We start from the raw sequence: 22,274 nt of genomic DNA on the forward strand, positions 1-22,274 counted from the left end.
GGATCGAACCCTGGTCTCTGGCGCTGTGAGGCAGCAACTCTACCGCTGCGCCACCGTGCCGCTCAAATAGGTACTATTGCAACGTTTAAGAATATTTGGACAGGTACAGGGATCAGACAGGTTTAGAGGGATTTGGGCCAAATGCAGGCAGGTGGGACTAGTGTAGATGGGACATGTTGGTCAGCGTGGGTATGTTGGGCTGAAGGGCCTGTTTACACACTGTATTACTCTATGACTCTAAATTTCAGTGCTATGCTTTCAGAAATAAGTGCGTTAAGAAGTGGAAATAGTTAATTGAAATATGAGAAGGATTCTGCACAGTACAACAAAACGTGTCTTCATATGTTTATGGTACAGGAAGCACCAGAATGGCTATAACCCAGCTATGACCTTGCCAATTATACACTTAAAAAGAAAGTCAGCCTTCTGACCTGCAAACTCAAAAGCAATGACCTCACCCAGGATTTATGGCTTTGAAAAGACAAAGCTTTGCTCGAGTTGCAGAATAACATGTTGTGCTCCACACAGTGGAGCTCCATTCATTCAATCCTCCCTGCAGCTTACTTATCATCAGCAAACCATGAGGGGTTTATATACCATTGATGAGATGCATTGCACACAGGCTACGAGATACTGCCTGTCTAGGGGTTGCCAACTTCCTCACTCCCAAATTCGGGACAAGGTGATGTCACCGCCCCACGTGACCTCACCCAGCCAGCGGCCATGTGCTCCCGCTCCACTAATGGCGGCCGCCCGGCCCGGGAGGCGGGTTGCTACGCAACCTCCGTTAGGCGAACACACTGGGCCCCGCTCCCCGAACACACTCCGTTAGCCTACACTGTCTGGGCCTACAGCGGCCCCCAGGCCTAATACGGGACAAGGGCGGTCCCGTAAGGGACAAACCAATTTAGCCCAAATTACGGGATGTCCCGGCTAATAAGGGACAGTTGGCAGCCCTATGCCTGTCCCGCTGAGTTGCTCCAGCATTTTGTGTCTATCTACGAGACTTCAGGTATCATTTTTATTCATTGGGAAGCTTCTGACTTCCACTTGTTTCTGAACAACTCATTTAAAAAAAATATTGGCCATGGAACAACTTAACAGGATGAAAACATACCAAAAAAAAGAGTTCTGATAAAAATTATAATCTTGAAAGTTGTATCGAAGAAAGAAAATAGGTGCAGGAGAGGGCCATTCAGCCCTTCGAGCCAGCACCGCCATTCAACAGGATAGACAATAGACAATAGGTGCAGGAGGAGGCCATTCGGCTCTTCGAGCCAGCACCACCATTCAATGTGATCATGGCTGATCATTCTCAATCAGTACCTCGTTCCTGCCTTCTCCCCATACCCCCTGACTCCGCTATCCTTAAGAGCTCTATCTAGCTCTCTCTTGAATGCAAAATTCAGAGAATTGGCCTCCACTGCCTTCTGAGGCAGAGAATTCCACAGATTCACAACTCTCTGACTGAAAAAGTTTTTCCTCATCTCAGTTCTAAATGGCCTACCTCTTATTCTTAAACTGTGGCCCCTTGTTCTGGACTCCCCCAATATTGGGAACATGTTTCCTGCATCTAACGTGTCCAACCCCTTAATAATCTTATATGTTTCAATAAGATCCCCTCTCATCCTTCTAAATTCCAGTGTATACAAGCCTAGTCGCTGCAGTCTTTCAACGTATGACAGTCCTGCCATTCCGGGAATTAACCTAGTAAACCTACGCTGCACGTCCTCAATAGTAAGAATATCCTTCCTCAAATTTGGAGACCAAAACTACACACAGTACTCCAGGTGCGGTCTCACTAGGGCCCTGTACAACTGCAGAAGGACCTCTTTGCTCCTATACTCAACTCCTCTTGTTATGAAGGCCAACATTCCATTGGCTTTCTTCACTGCCTGCTGTACCTGCATGCTTCCTTTCAGTGACTGATACAGATATGGAGATACAGAGTTGAAACGGCTCATCGCCCCACCATCTCCGCGCCGACCAGCGATCAGCCTGTACACCAGCACTATCCCACACACCAGGAACAATTCACAATTGTTACCAAACCCAATTAACCTCCCCCACCCAAGTCCCACTACCTTCTCATTTTCACTCTACAAACAGCCTGTTCCTTTTATCATCGTGACTTTTTTTGCATATCTTTCATTCATTGTTCTTTATCTCTCCACATCACCGTCCATATCTCTCGTTTCCCTTATCCCTAAACAGTCTGAAGAAGGGTCTCTACCCGAAACGTCGCCCATTCCTTCTCTCCAGAGACGCTGCCTGACCCGCTGAGTTACTCCAGCACTCTGTGCCTCCCTGCAAACCTGCACGTCTTTGGAGTGTGGGAGGAAACCGGAGCACCCGTGGAAATCCCACGCGGTCACGGGGACAATTTTTAGATTTTAGAGATGCAGCGCGGAAACAGGCCCTTCGGCCCACCGGGTCCGCGCCGCCCAGCGATCCCCGCACATTATTAACACTATCCTACACCCTAGGGACAATTTTTACATTTGCCCAGCCAATTAACCTACAAACCTGCACGTCTTTGGAGTGTGGGAGGAAACCGAAGATCTCGGAGAAAACCCACGCAGGTCACGGGGTGAACGTACAAACTCTGTACAGACAGCACCCGTAGTCGGGATGGAACCCGGGTCTCCGGCGCTGCATTCGCTGTAAGGCGGCAACTCTACCGCTGTGCCACCGTGCCACTGTACAAACTCCGTACAGACAGCACTCATGGTCAGGATGGAACCCGGGTCTCTGGCGCTGTGAGGCAGAAACTCTACCGCTGCGCCACCGTGACACCCCTTCAGGTCAAAATAGTACAGGGGCTAAACCTGAAACATGAGCAATTCATCTCTCGCAACAGTTGTTGCTTGATCCGCTGAGTTCCTCAGGCAGGGTGAGATAGTACGGACAATGGATATGATGCAACACATTGGCGCTGCAAACGTTGGCTACATTATACTGGATAAATCAGCTGGTGCAGACTTTCAGACACTGAACATTACTAGACGACTTAACCATGTAGACAACTCTAGAGCGGCATGGTGGCGCAGCGGTAGAGTTGCTGCCTTACAGCGACAGAGACCTGGGTTCAATCCCGACTACGGGTGCTGCTATTTACGGAGTTTGTACGTTCTCCCCGTGACCGCTTGGATCTTCGGTTTTCTCTTACATTCCAAAGATGAACTGGTTCGTGGGTTAATTAGCTTGGTATAAATGTAAATTGTCCCTAATGCGTGCAGGGTAGTGTTAGTGTGCGGGGATCGCTGGTCTGTGCGGACACGGTGGGCTGAAGGGCCTGCTTCCACGCTGTATCTCTAAACTAAACTACACTCAGTGGGTCAGGCAGTATCTTTGGAGAATACAGGACCCTTCTTCAGACATCACAGGTACGTGTTTGGAGTGTGGGAGGAAGCCGATCTCGGAGAAAACCCAAGCAGGCCACGGGGAGAACGTGCAAACTCCGTACAGACAGCACCCGTAGTCGGGATCGAACCCAGTTCTCTGTCGCTGTAAGGCAGCAACTCTACCACTGCGCCACCGTGCCGCCCAATTATTTAGAGTCAGAGTTATACCGCATGGAAACTGGCCCTTCGGCCCAACACCGACCAAGGTGTTCCATCTACACTCATCCCACTTGCCCATGTTTGGCCCATATCCCTCGAAAACGTTCCCATGCATGTATCTGTCCAAATATGTCCAAAATGTCGACAACAGTTTGATTCAGATTTATCACCAGACTAATGTCTCAATAACTCTGAGTCAGCTAATGAGTATTTTTCTAAAAAATATATTTAAATATATTCAGACAGCATCGGCTTCTACAGTAGTGTGAGAAAATAACTGCAGATGCTGGTACAAATCGAAGGTATTTATTCACAAAATGCTGGAGTAACTCAGCGGGTCAGGCAGCATCTCAGGAGAGAAGGAATGGGTGACGTTTTCGGGTCGAGACCCTTCTTCAGACTGGGGAGTTGTTGCTGAAAATGTAGTTCTGGGAATATTAGGTTGGCTCTGGGGATCTAAAAGTCTCGTCCACATCATGCATCCTCTGGGAAATGTTTAAAATAAAATGTTTAAAATAAACCTTTCTCAGCCTAAAGAGCTAAATAGTATGTATGCCTGGACTCCCACAGACTGCACCTCGAGTTGGGAATGCATTCCACACCAGCCCACAAGATGCATGTTCATCTCCGTTCAATGATGTCATGGAAAGAGGTCATTCCACGGATCCCTACAAATTATGAAAATATGCCATATCTTCCATTAAAGATGATTTTTTTCACAATTCCCATCAAGCTTAAGAGAGGTAGATTTACAATTAAAGGCAAATTACTTTAAGTTTTGGAGGTTATTGATAAAGCAGACAGAACAGCACAGGAACCAGGTTAATCCCCGGGATGGCGGAACTGTCGTATGTTGAAAGACTGGAGCGACTGGGCTTGAATACACTGGGATTTAGAAGGATGGGACGGGATCTTATAGAAACATATAAGATTATTAAGGGGTTGGACACGCTAGAGGCAGGAAACCATGTCCCCGATGTTGGGGGAGTCCAGAACAAGGGGCCACAGTTTAAGAATAAGGGGTAGGTCATTTAGAACTGAGATGAGAAAAAACTTTTTCAGTCAGAGAGTTGTGAATCTGTGGAATTCTCTACCTCAGAAGGCAGTGGAGGCCAATTCTCTGGATGCATTCAAGAGAGAGCTAGATAGAGCTCTTAAGGATAGCGGAGTCAGGGGTATGGGGAGAAGGCAGGAACGGGGTACTGATTGAGAATGATCAGCCATGATCACATTGAATGGCGGTGCTGGCTCGAAGGGCCGAATGGCCTCCTCCTGCACCTATTGTCTAATAAAGGGGAGGCCATTTAAAACTGAGGTGAGACGAAACTTTTTCATCCAGAGAGCTGTGAATTTGTGGAATTCTGCCTCAGAAGGCACTGGAGGCCAGTTCTCTGGATGCTTTCAAGAGAGAGCTAGATAGAGCTTTTAAAGATAGCGGAATCAAGGGATGTGCGGAGAAGGCAGGAACGGGTTACTGATTGTGGAGGATTAGCCATGATCACAATGAATGGCGATGCTGGCCCGAAGGGCCAAATGGCCTCCTCCAGCACCTATTTTTTTAATGAGTCTCTGAGGAACAAATCCTTCAAACCACAATGTTTGTGTCGAACATGATGCCTAGTTGAATTGATCTCATCTGCCTGCACATGATCCCTGTCTATCCATTCCATGCATTTGCATGTGCCTGTCTAAAAGCTTCCTAAACACCACTATCGTATCTGCCTCCACGACCACCCCTGGCAGTGTGTTCCAAGCCCCCACTACTCTCTGCATGAAAAAAAACTTGCCCCGCACATCTTCATGAAACTTTCCCTCTCTCACCTGACAGCTATGTCTTCCATTGTTGGACACTACTACCTGACTATTTCACGTGCCAGCAATTACTGATTAACGTAATCGAAACGTATAAGATTATTAAGAGGTTGGACACGTTAGAGGCAGGAAACATGTTCCCGATGTTGGGGGAGTCCAGAACAAGGGGCCACAGTTTAAGAATAAGGGGTAGGCCATTTAGAACTGAGATGAGGAAAAACTTTTTCAGTCAGAGAGTTGTGAATCTGTGGAATTCTCTGCCTCGGAAGGCAGTGGAGGCCAATTCTCTGGATGCATTCAAGAGAGAGCTAGATAGAGCTCTTAAGGATAGCGGAGTCAGGGGGTATGGGGAGAAGGCAGAAATGGGGTACAGATTGAGAATGATCAGCCATGATCACATTGAATGGTGGTGCTGGCTCGAAGGGCCGAATGGCCTCCTCCTGCACCTATTGTCTATTGACTATTAGCAAAAAGAAAATCAGAAATCTATTGTAAAATGCACAGATTGTAAAATAACAATCTACAGGAAGGCAACGAAGGCCAGCCATGAAGATCAGTGACAGGAAATGGCCTGCTGTGGTTCGTAGATAATGAAAGCAGGATTTCTGAACTTGACAAAGATAACTTGGCTTCTGCCACCAATACCCACAGGCTACAAAATAGGCTCCACTTTCTTCAATAATATGAAAGCAGAGCAATAAAGATGTTTAAACAAAAGAAGTCAGATACTGCTACATTTTATTCTTAAACTAGCAAAGGTAATGAGCCTATTAGGTGGCGCAGTGGTAGAGCTGCCTTACAACGCCAGAGATCCGGCTTCGAACCTGACCATGGGTGCCGACATTGCACGTTCTCCCCGTGACCTGCGTGGGTTTTCTCCGGGTTCCTCCCCCACTCCAAAGGCGTACAGGTTTGCAGGCTAATTGACTTGATAAAATTGTAAATTGTCCCTAGTGTGTGTAGGATAGTGCCAGCGTACGGGTGATTGAAGGGCGGCGCGGACCCGGTGGGCCGAATGGCCTGTTTCCGTGCTGTATCTTGGCTCAAGACTCTTTAGCGAGGAGTGCTGAGGTGAGGAGGCTACACTTGATTCGAAACTTGTGATTTTTTTGTCCACTGAAGAAATGGCGGGCAAGTTGGTGCAGTGTGTTTCCTGCAGGATGTGGGAAGTCAGGGACAGCGCTGGAAACTACACCTGCAGGAATTGTGTCCAGGTGCAGCTCCTGAATGAACGTGTGGGGGAACTGGAGCAGCAGCTGGATGACCTCAGGGCCATCCGCGAAAACGAGGATCCCTAGACACCTCCCACTCCCAATCTGACCTTTCTGTCCTGGGCCTCCTCCATTGTCAGAGTGAGGCCCAGCGCAAATTGGAGGAACAGCACCTCATATTTCGCTTGGGGAGTTTACACCCAGCGGTATCAACATCGACTTCTCTAACTTCAGGTAGTCCCTGCTTTTCCTCTCTGTCCCCTCCCCCAGCAGTCTTCCTATCTCCGTCTACATCCTATCTTTGTCCCACCCCATCCCCTGACATCAGTCTGAAGAAGGGTCTCGACCCGAAAGGTCACCCATTCCTTCTCTCCAGAGATGCTGCCTGACCTGCTGAGTTACTCCAGCACTCTGTGAAACGTCACCTATCCATGTTCTCCAGAGATGCTGCCTGACCCGCTGAGTTACTCTAGCACTCTGTGAAACGTCACCTATCCATGTTCTCCACAGATGCTGCCTGACCCACTGAGTTACTCCAGCACTCTGTGAAACGTCACCTATCCATGTTCTCCACAGATGCTGCCTGACCCGCTGAGTTACTCTAGCACTCTGTGAAACGTCACCTATCCATGTTCTCCACAGATGCTGCCTGACCCGCTGAGTTACTCCAGCACTCTGTGCGCATCTTCGCAGAAAAAAAGTATTTCACTGTAGCTGAGTACACGTGATAATAAAGAAACCATTGAACCATTTTTGAAGCAAAAGAATCTCTTTGGCAATAAAGCACACCTACAACTGCATTAGGCTGGAAATTCCAGGGAACTGGCCAAAAGATGTCTCATGTATAGATGTGAATCAAAGTCACTGCGAATAGAATCTGGAGAGATCCTTGCAAAGTGATGGGGGTGCCGCATCACATTACATCGGTCAATTGAAAAGTATTACTTTTCAATACTTTAGAGGCCATCTGTGGCTTGTTAGTCTTTTGCTAGATTCTGCATGTATTCCCCCCCCCCCCCCAGATTATAAATGACAACATTAACTGACACTTCAACAGCAGATTTAACGTTAAAGGTTTACTCCCATGAGAGAACAGAGAACAGTGCAGCCCAGGAGCAGGCCCTTCATCCCACAATGTCCGTGCCAGCCTCAACTATCTCGGCACCTCGTTCCGTACACCCACCACCTTGTGCGTAAAAAAGCGCCCCGCAGGTTGCTATTAAATCTTTCCCCCTCTCACCTTAAACCTATGTCCTCTGGTCCTCCATTCCCCCACACTGGGCAAAAGACTCTTGTGTGTTTACCCGATCTATTCCTTTCTTGATTTTATACACCTCTATAAGATCATCCCTTATCATAGAAACATAGAAAATAGGTTTAGGAGGAGGCCATTTGGCCCTTCGAGCCAGCACCGCCATTCATTGTGATCATGGCTGATCGTCCACAATCCCCACAGGGACAAATAAAGTGTTTTTGAACTTTGAACTTGAATCGGTAATCCGTGCCTGCGTTCTCCCCATATCCCTTGATTCCACCAGCCCCGAGAGCTCCATCTAACTATCCTCACGCGTTCCAAGGTAAAAAGTCCCAGCCTGCCCAACCTCTCCCTGTAGCTCCGGCCACAGTTTAAGAATAAGGGGTAGGCCATTTAGAACGGAGATGAGGAAAAACTTTTTCAGTCAGAGAGTGGTGAAGGTGTGGAATTCTCTGCCTCAGAAGGCAGTGGAGGCCAATTCTCTGGATGCATTCAAGAGAGAGCTGGATAGAGCTCTTAAGGATAGCGGAGTCAGGGGGTATGGGGAGAAGGCAGGAACGGGGTACTGATTGAGAATGATCAGCCATGATCACATTGAATGGCGGTGCTGGCTCGAAGGGCCGAATGGCCTACTCCTGCACCTATTGTCTATTGTCCTGGCAATATGCTCATAAATATTATCTGCAGCCTGACAATTCTACCTCTGTGGTGACCCTCGGACTTTCCTGGATCGGATGTTGCTGGCGTTACCTCGCACTAAACGTTATTCCCTTATCATGTATCTACACACACTGTGGGCGGCTCGATTGCAATCGTGTATTGTCTTTCCGCTGACTGGATCGCACGCAACAATAACTTTTCACTGCACTTTAGTACACGTGACAATAAACTAAAGTGAACTAACATCTTTCCTATAACAAAATGATGCTATTTTGTCACAGCTGTGTGGTGCTAAACAGCAAGCAAAAGTGTTTTACTTCCATACCTTCGTTGCCAGTGTCCATGCACTGTAACGCACTGTCGGCCCACAGGTCTTCAACTTCACAGAAACCAATTGTAGGGTTATCCCCAAAACTCCACTGCAGAAAGGGAAAAAAAAACAACTCACTGCAATAGAAATCTTTTCACTTTACATGAAATATAGGTTACTGTGGTGGCGTATCAGTAGAGTTGCTGCTTTACAGCACCAGAGATCTGGGTTCGATCCCGACTAGGGGCACTGTCTGTACGGAGTTTGTACGTTCTCCCCGTGACCTGCGTGGGTTTTTTCTCCGAGATCTTCGGTTTCCTCCCACACTCCAAAGACGCGCAGGTTTGTAGGTTGATTGGCTTGGTATAAATATAAAACTTGTCCCTAGTGTGTGCAGGGTAGTGTTAGTGTGCGGGGATCGCTGGTCGGTACGGACTCGATGGGCCGAAAGGGCCTGTTTCCGCGCTGTATCTCTAAACTAAACTAAACATAGGTAGACACAAAATGCTGGAGTAACACAGCAGGTCAGGCAGCATCTCGGGAGAGAAGGGACGGGTGACGTTTCGGGTCGAGACCCTTCTTCAGACTAAACTAAATATAGGTCACAATATCGGTTTGTTATCATGGAAAGAAATGATTGCATAAGCAGCGCAGCACTTTAAACTCAGCTCAGGTACCTTTAGCCATGAGCTCAGTAACGTTGGAATCCAACATGCGGTCAAGTGTTGAGGATATTTTTGGGGCCAAACATGAAATCTGAACATTAAACCTTAAGTCACGAAAAATATGTTTTCTTGCATCGACTTGACTCACTGAGGCTCTGTGCTCGTTGATGTCATTGTTAAAACAGAGAATAGAAATAGAAAACAGGTGCAGGAGGAGGCCATTTGGCCCTTCAATCTAGCACCACCATTCATTGTGATCATGGCTGATCATCCACGATCAGTAACCCGTGCCTGCCTTCTCCCCATATCCCTTGATTCCACCAGCCCCTAGAGCTCTAGCCAACTCTCTTTTAAATTCATCCAGTGAATTGGCCTTCACTGCCTTCTGTGGCAGAGAATTCCACAAATTCACAACTCTCTGGGTGAAAACCTTTTTTTCTCACCTCAGTTTTAAATGGCCTCCCCTTTACTCTAAGACCAGGGCCCCTGGTTCTGGACTCCCCCAACACTGGGAACATTTTTCCTGCATCTAGCTTGTCCAGTCCTTTTATAATTTTATACGTCTCTATAAGATCCCCCTCATCCTTCTAAACTCCAGCGACATCAAGCCCAGTCTTTCCAATCTTTCCTCATATGACAGTCCCGCCATCCCAGGGATTAACCTGGTGAGCCTACGCTGCACTGCCTCAATAGCAAGGACGTCCTTTCTCCTGTTGTTGCCTTCGTTGGCTAGTTGTGCACCAGTTCCACACTCCTCACTACATCTGAAATACATGGACACTGCAACCTCCCACACTGACCCGTGTGATATTTCTACTGGCCCTTTCACAGAGCCAAGATTGTTTTTCCCCACGACCGTTTCAGGCTCCAGTTTGCCCGCCAGGCTATTGTTTTCCGTTTGTAAAAAATAGTAATGGAAGAATCTATATTTATAGGACACGGTTACGCAAAAATAATGTATGACAATTTTGACTGGTCATTAGGGAAAACTTTTAACATACAAAGGGATTTATTTATCACAGAGTCATAGAGTGATACAGTGTGGAAAACAGGCCATTTGGCCCATCTTGCCCACACCGGCCAACATTTCCCATCTACACTAGTCCCACTTGCCTGCGTTTGGTTCATATCCCTCCAAACCTGTCCTATCCATGTACCTAACTGTTTCTCAAACGTTGGGATAGTCCCAGCCTCAACTACCTCCTCTGGCAGCTTGTTCCATTCACCCACCACCCTTTGTGTGAAAAAGTTACCCCTCAGATTCCTATTGAATCTTTTCCTCTTCACCTAAACCTATGTCCTCGATTCACCTACTCAGCGGGTCAGGCAGATGCTGGTACAAATCAAAGGTATTTATTTCACAAAATGCTGGAGTAACTCAGCAGGTCAGGCAGCATCTCAGGAGAGAAGGAATGTGTGACGTTTCGGGTCGAGACCCTTCTTCAGCTTCCTCTGGCAGCTTGTTCCATACACCCACCACCCTTTGTGTGAAAAAGTTACTCCTCGGATTCCTATTAAATCTTTTCCCCTTCACCTTGAACCGATGTCCTCTGGTTCTCGCTTCCCCTACTCTGGGCTTGCACGATATTATTGTACAATTCAATCCATTATGCATCAAAAATGACACATAGGGTAATTTAAAAGACAAGGTAATTTCTCAGAGGTTGATACACACCCATAAATTGTTATATATTAAGGGCTTTGCCTGGGTTTGAATCTAGTTACGGCAGGGCGGCACGGTGGCGCAGCAGTAGAGTTGCCGCCTTACAGCGAATGCAGCGCCGGAGACTCAGGTTCGATCCCGACTACGGGCGCCGTCTGTACGGAGTTTGTACGTTCTCCCCGTGACCTGCGTGGGTTTTCTCCGAGATCTTCGGTTTCCTCCCACACTCCAAAGACGTACAGGTTTGTAGGTTGATTGACTGGGTAAAATGTAAAAATTGTCCCTAGTGGGTGTAGGATAGTGTTAATGTGCGGGGATCGCTGGGCGGCGCGGACTCGGTGGGTCGAAGGGCCTGTTTCTGCGCTGTATCTCTAAATCTAAAATCTAAAAAAATCTAAAATCTAGTCCAGAATGAAAGGATGCAAGTCTTGTCTCTCTGCAATCCTTATTTGAAATAAGTTCTGGAATTTCATTCTCAGCTGGCAGAGTGTACATACCACTTGGAATAAGTATGTCAGCCTGCTTAATTCATTGGGTCCAGATATGCAGAGTTAACAATAATTAGATTTAACAACAGGTATAAATCTTTCAATAAAAATCGCCTCAATTGTAAGGCAAGTTAGAAAGCCAAAAAATACTGCCAATTATCTAGGGAAAAAACTGCAGATGCTGGTTTAAATCAAAGGTAGACACAAAATGCTGGAGTAACTCAGCGTGTCAGGCAGCATATCAGGAGAGAAGGAATGGGTGACGTTTAGTCTGAAGAAGGGTCTCGACCCAAAACGTCACCCATTCCTTCTCTCCCGAGATGCTGCCTGACCTGCTGAGTTACTCCAGCATTTTGTGTTTACTGCCAATTATCTATCTTTCACAAACAGAACACAAGGACTCTGGCAGAATAGCCTATTGGGAACATAGAACAGCAGAGGAACAGACCCTTTGGCCCACCATGTTGTGCCGTACAGGATACATGACCCATATCACTATTCCTTGCATTTGCATGTGCCTATCTAAACACCTCTTAAAAGTCACTATCATAGCTGCCTCCACTACCACCCCTGGCAATGCGTTCTGAGCCTCCACCACTCTATGTGTAATAAAACTTGTCCTGAACATCGCCATTAAACTTCCCCCCATTTGTTTTCACCCTGGGAGAGGGTTCTGACTAACTACTTTATCTATGCCTCAGTCTGAAGAAGGGTCTCGACCCGAAATGTCGCCCATTCCTTCTCTCCTGAGATGCTGCCTGACCCGCTGAGTTACTCCGGCATCTTGTGAATAAATACCTTCGATTTGTACCAGCATCTGCAGTTATTTTCCCACATTATCTGTGCCTCTCATCATTTTATGTACTTCTATCAAATCTCCCCTCAACCACTGATGTTCCAACTTTATCCAACCTCTCCCTGCAGCTGAAACCCTTAATCAAGCAGCATTCTGGTCAATCTCCTCCACACCCTTTCGAAGAAAATGATGAATCGTACACTCTAAGCAACTGCAGACGTGATTGATATTAGGAATATAAAATATGTATCAAAACACAGAAGGGTATTCTTCCATTCTTCCAGAATCAGGGACAGTTTCTTCCCAGCTGTTATCGGGCAACTAAATAATCCTACTGTGGAACTACTCCATTCTATCTATCCCATTGGTGACCTTCGGACTATCTTTGATTGGACTTTACTGGCTTTACCTTGCACTAAACGTTATTCCCTTATCATGTATCTATACATTGTGAATGGCCGATTGCAATCATGTATCAGGTTAATTGGGTGGTGCAGCGGTAAAGACCCAGGTTCCATCCTGACTGCAGGTGCTGTCTGTACAGAGTTTGTACGTTCTCCCTGTGACCTGCGTGGGTTTTCGCTGAGATCTTTGGTTTCCTCCCACACTCCACAGAGGTATAGGTTTGTAGGTTAATTGGCTTGGTATAAATGCAAATTGTCCTTAGTGTGTGTAAGTTAGTGTTTAAATAACTGCAGATGCTGGTACAAATCGAAGGTATTTATTCACAAAATGCTGGAATAACTCAGCGGGTCAGGCAGCATCTCAGGAGAGAAGGAATGGGCGACGTTTCGGGTCGAAACCCTTCTTCAGACTGATGTCAGGGGGGCAGGACAAAGGAAGGATATAATAATAATAATAATAATAATAATAATAATAATAAGCATTTATTTTATATAGCGCCTTACCAGAAGCTCAAAGCGCTTTACAAAAACAATCATAACATAAAAACAAACAGACAAGGTGCAGCTTGCAGCGCAGTGGTATGAACATTGACTTCTCCAACTTTAGATAGTTCCTCTGTCCCTCTCTTCCCCTCCCCCTTCCCAGATCTCCCACTGTCTTCCTGTCTCCACCTATATCCCGCCCCCCTGACATCTGTCTGAAGAAGGGTCTCGACCCGAAACGTCGCCCATTCCTTCTCACCTGAGATGCTGCCTGACCTGCTGAGTTACTCCAGCATTTTGTGATTAAGTTAGTGTTAATGTGCGGGGATCGCTGGTCGGTGCGGATTTAGTGGGCCGAAGGGCCTGTTTCCACGCTGTATCTCTAAACTAAGAATGATCTGTGTTGGGGTGACAGCCAATAGGCATTACTTTTTTTATTTTTGATTACTTTAAACACCTTATTGTGGCGTTTTCTTTTGATTATCTGTCCTAACCCTTCTAATGCTGCTTAACATTACTGTCTGCCTTAGAAATATCATACATTATTAAAATTATAAATAAAAGCTTTTGCTTAGTGCTCAAGGTTATTAAGAAGCAGGTCTAGCCCAGCAATTGTATAGCAAGTGTGTAGGCTTATTTTCTTTGGGGAAATGTCTGGTTCATAATCACTACTCGTCTAGACTGAGGTACAAAGACATAGAGTTCAACAATGCAGAGAGCTGCTGATGATTTAGACCAGTACTGAATAATGCCTCGGATCAAACAACCATTTCACTCTCCAAAGAAGCTAACCATTGCTGAGAGATGTAGAACGCAATGTGCTGGAGCAACTCAGCGGCTCAGGTAGGGGTTGCCAACTACCTCACTCCCAAATAAGGGACAAGGTGACGTCACCGCTCCGCGCCCCGCGTGACCTCACCCAGCCAACCCGAGCCTCCAGACCTACACTGTCTGGGCCAACACTGTCCGAGCCTATAGTGTCCGGGCCTACAGCACCCCCCCGGGCCTACACTGTACGAGCCTATAGTGTCCGAACCTACAGTATCCGGGCCTACAGTGTCCGGGCCTACACTGTCTGAGCCTATAGTGTCCGAACCTACAGTGTCCGGGCCTACAGTGTCCGGGCCTACACTGTACGAGCCTATAGTGTCCGAACCTACAGTGTCCAGGCCTACAGTGTCCGGGCCTACACTGTCCGAGCCTATAGTGTCCGAACCTACAGTGTCCGGGCCTACAGCACCCCTCGGGCCTACACTACGAGTCTATAGTGTCCAAACTTACAGTGTCCGGGCCTACAGCACCCCCCGGGCCTACACTGTACGAGCCTATAGTGTCCGAACCTACAGTGACCGGGCTACAGCACCCCCCCCCCCCCCCCGGGCCTAAAACGGGACAAGGGCGGTCCCTTATGAGACAAACCAATTTAGCCCAAAATACAGGATGTCCCGGCTAATACGGGACAGTTGGCAACCCTAAACTCAGGCAGCATCTCTGGAGGACATGGATAGGCGATGTTGCAGGACTGGTACATTCTTCCGTGTGAAGAAGGAACCTGACAAAAATGTCGCCAATCAATGTCCTCCAAAATTGGAGATTATAATTCCAGTTCTCCAGTGGAAATGGACCTGACCTAATGCCCGGCCCACAGTGTTACTCCAGCACTTTGTGTCCTTCTTTATAAACCGGCATCTGCAGTTCCTCGTGTTTCAGCAGAAAGACAAGCGCTGGTCCAGTAACAGAGGATGGCTCTGTTCCGATAGAAGGGAAGAAACCAGAAATGTTCCATTGGGTTCACCATCAGAATCAGATCAGCGACCTGGACATTCAGGGTAGGATTTTAAAGTTTTGCAGATGACTCAAACCTCAGGAATATAGAAATGGAGGAGAATAATAATCAATTTCAGGAGGAGGTGGACTGGCAAAATGTAGACATGTGGTAGATGGAATTTAACACCCGTGTGAAGAAATGATTGATGAAAGAGAAAATCTGTAACTACAGTGCACAAACCCTTGACAGTAGCAGGTTACACTGAGAAGAATGTTAACAATGCATTCACGACGGCTTCGGTTTATAACTGGGTGTAGAATTCCTTTATTACCTTTAGGTATTGACATTAGTTTGTTATTGTCTCAGGTACCAAGATATAGTTTTTAATTGGTTTAAACTAGGCTGTGGAGTCAAGTCAATGGATATTTTAAAGGCAGAAATTGATAGATTCTTAATTGTCAGGGGTTATGGGGAGAAGGCAGGAGAATGGGGTTGAGGGAGAAAGAGAGATCAGCCATGACTGAATGGCGGAGTAGACTTGATGGGCCAAGTGGCCTAATTCTGCTCCTATCACGGATGACATACGAATGTATGAGCATTAGCTTCACTGCAACCAATTGCAAACGTCCCAGTCTGAAGAAGGGTCTCGACCCGAAACGTCACCCATTCCTTCTCTCCTGAGATGCAGCCTGACCTGCTGAGTTACTCCAGCATTTTGTGAATAAATACCTTCGATTTGTACCAGCATCTGCAGTTATTTTCTTACACATTAAGATTGTAGATGTCACTTCCAAGATGTTCACTTCAGATAGTCCCTGCTTTCCCTCTCTCTCCATCCCCTCCCCCTTTCCCAGTTCTCCCACTTGTCTTCCTGTCTCCGACTACATCCTATCTCTGTCCTGCCCCCTCCCCTGGCATCAGTCTGAAGAAGGGTCTCGACCCGAAACGTCGCCCATTCCTTCTCTCCAGAGATGCTGCCTGACCCGCTGAGTTACTCCAGCATTTTGTGTCTGCCTTCGATGTTTACCACCATTGTCAGGTTTCCCTATGAGAAAGGAAGTAATTCAGCTTCAGCATGTTATTATTTGATCTATTACAAATTCTCACCAGCATTTTCACTCAGTTTAATCCCAGCAATCTGTTCTCCAACACGCCAATGCACACAGCAGTCACATTATATTTCATGAACTCTACAAATACAAAATAGACTACAGTGTGGAAAGGAACTGCAGATGCTTGACAAAAACAAAGTGCTGGGTAACTCAGCGGGTCAGGCAGCATCTCTAGAAAGGATGGGTGATATTTTGGGTCGGGAAGAAGGGTTTCGACCCGAAACGTCACCCATTCTTTTTCTCCAGAGATGCTGCCTGACCTGCTGAGTTACTGCAGCACAGATAAGACACAAAATGATGGAGTAACTCAGTGGGACAGCCAGCATCTCTGGATAGAAGGAATGGGTGACGTTTCAGGTCGAGACCCTTCTTCAGACTGAGAGTCACGGGAGAGGGAGGCACAGAGATAAGGGAGCATAAGGTGTGAAAGGGAGACATCAAAGAGGATGCGGTTCAAAGAAAATGTAGAATACAGGTGCTCCTCAGCTTCTGACGGGGTTCCGTTCCGAGAAACCCATCGGAAACCGAAAGTATTGTAAGTGGAATTGCATTGTAATACACGCGATCACGTGGCCGGAAGCGAGCGCCGGCTCAATAGACAATAGGTGCAGGAGGAGGCCATTCAGCCCTTCGAGCCAGCACCGCCATTCAATGTGATCATGGCTGATTGTCCACAATCAGTACCCCGTTCCTGCCTTCTCCCCATACCCCCTGACTCCACTATCCTTAAGAGCTCTATCCAGCTCTCTCTTAAATGCATTCAGAGAATTGGCCTCCACTGCCTTCTGAGGCAGAGAATTCCACAGATTCACAACTCTCTGACTGAAAAAGTTTTTCCTCATCTCTGTTCTAAATGGCCTACCCCTTATTCGTAAACTGTGTCCCCTTGTTCTGGACTCCCCCAACATTGGGAACATGTTTCCTGCCTCACGTGGCCGGAAGCGAGCGCCGATGCTAAAACACACAAAAAGTGAGTGCAGTATTGCTCTATTTACAGGCCAGGTTGGTTCTCACATGTGCAGCACCACCACTTTGACCTTGCACTGAAGAGTTTCCAGGATAGAGTTCAACACTTCACGCTGCCTTGGCAAGGTTAGCCGCATAATCAAGAACCAGTCTCACTCTGGACACTCCCTCTTCTCCCCCCTCCCATCAGACAAGAGGCATGGCCGTGTGTAAACGCACACCTCCAGATTCAGGGACGGTTTCTTCCCATCAGGTAACTGAACTATCCTACAAATAACTAGAGTATTCCTGAGCTACCATCTACCTCATTGGAGACTAGGGTTGCCAATTGTCCCGTATTAGCCGGGACATCCTGTATTTTGGGCTAAATTGGTACTGGACCGCCCTTATCCCGTAAGAGGACCGGGGGACATTGTAGGCCCGGACAGTGTAGACCCGGACACTGTAAGCCCGGACAGTGTAGGCAAGGACAGTGTAGGCCCGGACAGTGTAGGCCCGGACAGTGTAGTCCCGGACAGTGTAGGCCCGGACAGTGTAGGCCCGGACGCTGCCTAACAGAGGTTGCATAGCAACCCGCCTCCCAGCCCGGGCAGCCGCCATTGGTGGCGTGGGAGCACGTGGCCGCTGGCTGGGCGAGGTCACGGGGGGCGCGGGGCGGTGACGTCACCATGTCCTTTATTTGGGAGTGAGATAGTTGGCACCCCTAGTGGAGACCCTCGGACAATCTGTAAAGGGACTTTATCTTGCACTAAACATTACTCAATAATGTAGAGGGCACAGATTAAAGGTGATTAATAAAAAGAGCAGTCAGCGATGTAAAGTGCTGCGAACACAGTTTTGTTTTGTTTTGTTTTCGAATGCACTGGCTGACAGCCATTGAAAGCAGATTCTGCAGAACTTATTAAACGGGTATGGAATAAATCCTTGAAAGGATAAAGAATCACTGGGCCAGGAAGAATGTGCCAAGGAGTGGGACTAATTGGACAGTTTTAACAAGCAGCTGATACAGATACAAAGGGCCGCATAGTTGCCTTTGTGCTGCATCAGACAAGAACCACTCCTTAGTCAGTCCTGGCAAAACAAAATACCAATCATAGAAACACAGAAAATAGGTGCAGGAGTAGGCCATTCGGCCCTTCGAGCCAGCACCACCATCTAATATGATCGTGGCTGATCATCCAAAATCAGTGCCCCGTTCCTGCTTTGTCCCCATATCCCTTGATCCCGTTAGCCCTAAGAGCTAAATCTAGCTCTCTCTTGAAAACATCCACTGCCTTCTGTGGCAGAGAATTCCACAGATTCATAACTCTCTGGGTGAAAACGTTTTTCCTCATCTCAGTCCTAAATGGCCTCCCCTTTATTCTTAAACTGTGACCCCTGGTTCTGGACTCTCCCAACATCGGGAACATTTTTCCTCCATCTAGCGTGTCCAATCCCTTAATAATTTTATATGTTTCTATAAGATCCCCTCTCATCCTTCTAAATTTCCAGCGAATACAAGCCCAGTCGACCCATTCTTTTATCATATGTCAGTCCCGCCATCCTGGGAATTAACCTGGTGAACCTACGCTGCACTCCCTCAATAGCAATAATGTCTTTCCGCAAATTAGGAGACCAAATTTGAAAATCAAATTGAAAAAATGGTAGGCCATTTAGAACAGAGATGAGGAAAAACTTTTTTAGTCAGAGAGTTGTGATACTCTGGAATTCTCTGCCTCAGAGGGCAGTGGAGGCCAATTCTCTGAATACATTCAAGAGAGAGCTAGATAGAGCTCTTAAGGATAGCGGAGTCAGGGGGTATGGGGAGAAGGCAGGAACGGGGTACTGATTGAGAATGATCAGCCATGATCACATTGAATGGCGGTGTTGGCTCGAAGGGCCGAATGGCCTTCTCCTGCACCTATTTTCTATTGTCTATTGTCTAAAACCAAAATCAAATTAATCGATGCTTTCCAATCATGATATGAGGCCTCAGAAAACTGGACCACAGATGAAAATAAGAATAGCGTTGTGTGAGTTGACATGGAGACGCGGCATGAGTTTGAGTAGAGTTTATTGTCACGTGTACTGAGGTACAGTGAAAAGCTTTTGTTATGTGCTAATATGTCAGTGGAAAGACAACACATGATTACAATCAAGTCATCCACAGTGTACAGGTACATTTAGTTTACAGATACAGCGTGGAAACAGGCCCTTTTGGCCCACCAGGTCCACGCCGACCAGCAATCCCCCCCCCGCACATTAACTCTATCCTATACCCACCAGCCCCAATTATTTTTACATTTACCAAGCTAATTAACCTACAAACCTGTACGTCTTTAGAGTGTGGGAGGAAACGGAAGCTCTCTGAGAAAACCCACGCAGGTCACGGGGAGAACGTACAAACTCCGTACAGACAGCACCCGTAGTTGGCATTGAACGGGATGAATTTATTATGGGGAACAAGGAAATGGCACACGAGTTGATACTGTGGATCTGTCTTCACTAAGGAAGATACAAACAATCTCCCAGATGTTCTAGTGGACAGAGGTCCTAGGGTAACGGTGGAACTGAAGGAAATTCACATTAGGCAGGAAATGGTGTTGGGTAGACTGATGGGACTGAAGGCTGATAAATCCTCAGGGCCTGATGGTTTGCATCTCAGAGTACTTAAGCAAGTGGCTCTAGAAATCGTGGACGCATTGGTGATCATTTTCCAATGTTCTATAGATCCAGGATCAGTTCCTGTGGATTGGAGGGTAGCTAATGGCAGGCAGTAACTAGTGGGGTACCGCAAGGCTCGGTGCCGGGACCGCAGCTATTTACAATATACATTAATGACATGGATGAAGGGATTAAAAGTACCATTAGCAAATTTGCAGATGATACAAAGCTGGGTGGTAGTGTGAACTGTGAGGAAGATGCTATGAGGTTGCAGGGTGACTTGGACAGGTTGTGTGAGTGGGCGGATGCATGGCAGATGCAGTTTAATATGGATAAATGTGAAGTTATCCACTTTGGTGGTAAGAATAGGAAGGCAGAGTATTATCTGAATGGTGTCAAGTTAGGAACAGGGGACGTACAACGAGATCTGGGTGTCCTAGTGCATCAGTCACTGAAAGGAAGCATGCAGGTACAGCAGGCAGTGAAGAAAGCCAATGGAATGTTGGCCTTCATAACAAGAGGAGTTGAGTATAGGAGCAAAGAGGTCCTTCTGCAGTTGTACAGGGCCCTAGTGAGACCGCACCTGGAGTACTGTGTGCAGTTTTGGTCTCCAAATTTGAGGAAGGATATTCTTGCTATTGAGGGCTTGCAGCGTAGGTTTACTAGGTTAATTCCCGGAATGGCGGGACTATCATATGTTGAAAGACTGGAGCGACTAGGCTTGTATACACTGGAATTTAGAAGGATGAGAGGAGATCTTATCGAAACGTAGAAGATTATTAAAGGGTTGGACACGTTAGAGGCAGGAAATATGTTCCCAATGTTGGGGGAGTCCAGAACAAGGGGCTACAGTTTAAGAATAAGGGGTAGGCCATTTAGAACTGAGATGAGGAAACACCTTTTCAGTCAGAGAGTTGTGAATCTGTGGAATTCTCTGCCTCAGAAGGCAGTGGATGCCAATTCTCTGGATGCTTTCAAGAGAGAGCTAGAAAGAGCTCTTAATGATAGCGGAGTCAGGGGGTATGGGGAGAAGGCAAGAACGGGGCACTGATTGAGAATGATCAGCCATGATCACATTGAATGGTGGTGTTGGCTCGAAAGGCCGAATGGCCTACTCCTGCACCTATTGTCTATTGTGTATTGTCTATTGAACCCGTGTCTCCGGCGCTACATTTGCTGTAAGGCAACAACTCTACCGCTGCTCCCATTATAAAGAGAATAACGTGAATAACGTTTAGTGCAAAATATAGGCAGTAAAGTCCAATCAAAGATAGTCCGAGAGTCTCCAAAGAGGTAGGATAGTAGTTCAGGACCGCTCTCTGGTTATTGATAGGATGGTTCAGTTGCCTGATAACAGCCGGGAAGAAACTGTCCCTGGATCTGGAGATGTGCATTTTCACACTTCTATACCTTTCACCTGAGTGGAGAGGTGAGAAGTGAGAGTGCATTTCCTATCATTCAGATCCAGATCATTTAAACGAAGTATTATTTTAATTATTCCAGTGCATTGGCAGAGCGCTAATAGATCTACTGTGCCTTTTTCCATGGGAAGGAGTCCTCACCCCCCAGTGATGACCCCTTCTCCCGTCTCTAGCGGACCCCATCCTCTTGGACCCCCCCGGTTGGCCAACTACCCTCACTAGAACTTTTCATCTCCAACTGCCGGCGTGACATCAACCGCCTCAAATTCTCCACTCCCCTGACTAACTCTAACCTCTCCCCTCCTGAACGTGCAGCCCTCCACTCACTCCGCAACAACCCGGACTTAGTCATCAAACCCGCTGACAAGGGAGGTGCTGTGGTAGTCAGGCGTGCTGACCTCTACCGGACCGAGGCCAGACGACAACTCTCAGACACCTCCTCCTACTTATCCTTGGACCATGACCCCACCGACGAACACCAAACCTTTATCATCAGCACCATCACGGACCTCACCATTTCCGGCGATCTACCCTCCAATGCCTCCAAACTCATAGTTCCCCAGCCCCGCACGGCCCGATTCTACCTCCTACCTAAAATGCTCCACGACAATAGATCTACTGAGTTTATTTCAAATAACACAAGTTACCTATGTTTGTGTCTATTCTTTGTCATATAGTATATTTCACATAGGTTCACTTGACAGGGAAAATAGAAATATACCCCTCAGAACAATGGACTAAATGGTCTCCTGTGAACTCTAATATTATGTTTAATTATTATATAGATTTATTCCCAGGTATTTAAATGACAATAATATCAGACAAAATGTACAATATTAATAAAGGCCATTTTATACATTTTGGTTTCACCAAGTAATTACAGCTGTGTTGCAAAGGTGATGGAAAGACTGGAGGAAAGACTAGGTGCTGAGAGCTCTCTAAAACTGCATTAAGGAGGCAATTAAACACACCTGAGCAATTACAAACACCTGTGAGGCCATGTGTCCCAAACATTATGGTGCCCTGAAATGGGGGGGACTATGAATAAACACAC

General features: G+C 46.9%; 1 protein-coding gene across 1 annotated transcript in view; it reads right to left on the reverse strand.

Annotated features, from left to right (window-relative positions):
* slc35d4 (solute carrier family 35 member D4) overlaps positions 1 to 22,274 on the reverse strand; it is a 101,017-nt gene that overhangs the window by 23,818 nt on the left and 54,925 nt on the right. Inside the window, exon 13 of the mRNA XM_078398382.1 lies at positions 8,827 to 8,920. Coding sequence (XP_078254508.1) covers positions 8,827 to 8,920 — 94 coding nt within the window. The remainder of the gene's footprint in view (positions 1 to 8,826; positions 8,921 to 22,274) is intronic.

Source organism: Rhinoraja longicauda, chromosome 4 (assembly GCF_053455715.1).
Source record: "Rhinoraja longicauda isolate Sanriku21f chromosome 4, sRhiLon1.1, whole genome shotgun sequence".
Taxonomy (NCBI): Eukaryota; Metazoa; Chordata; class Chondrichthyes; order Rajiformes; family Arhynchobatidae; genus Rhinoraja; species Rhinoraja longicauda.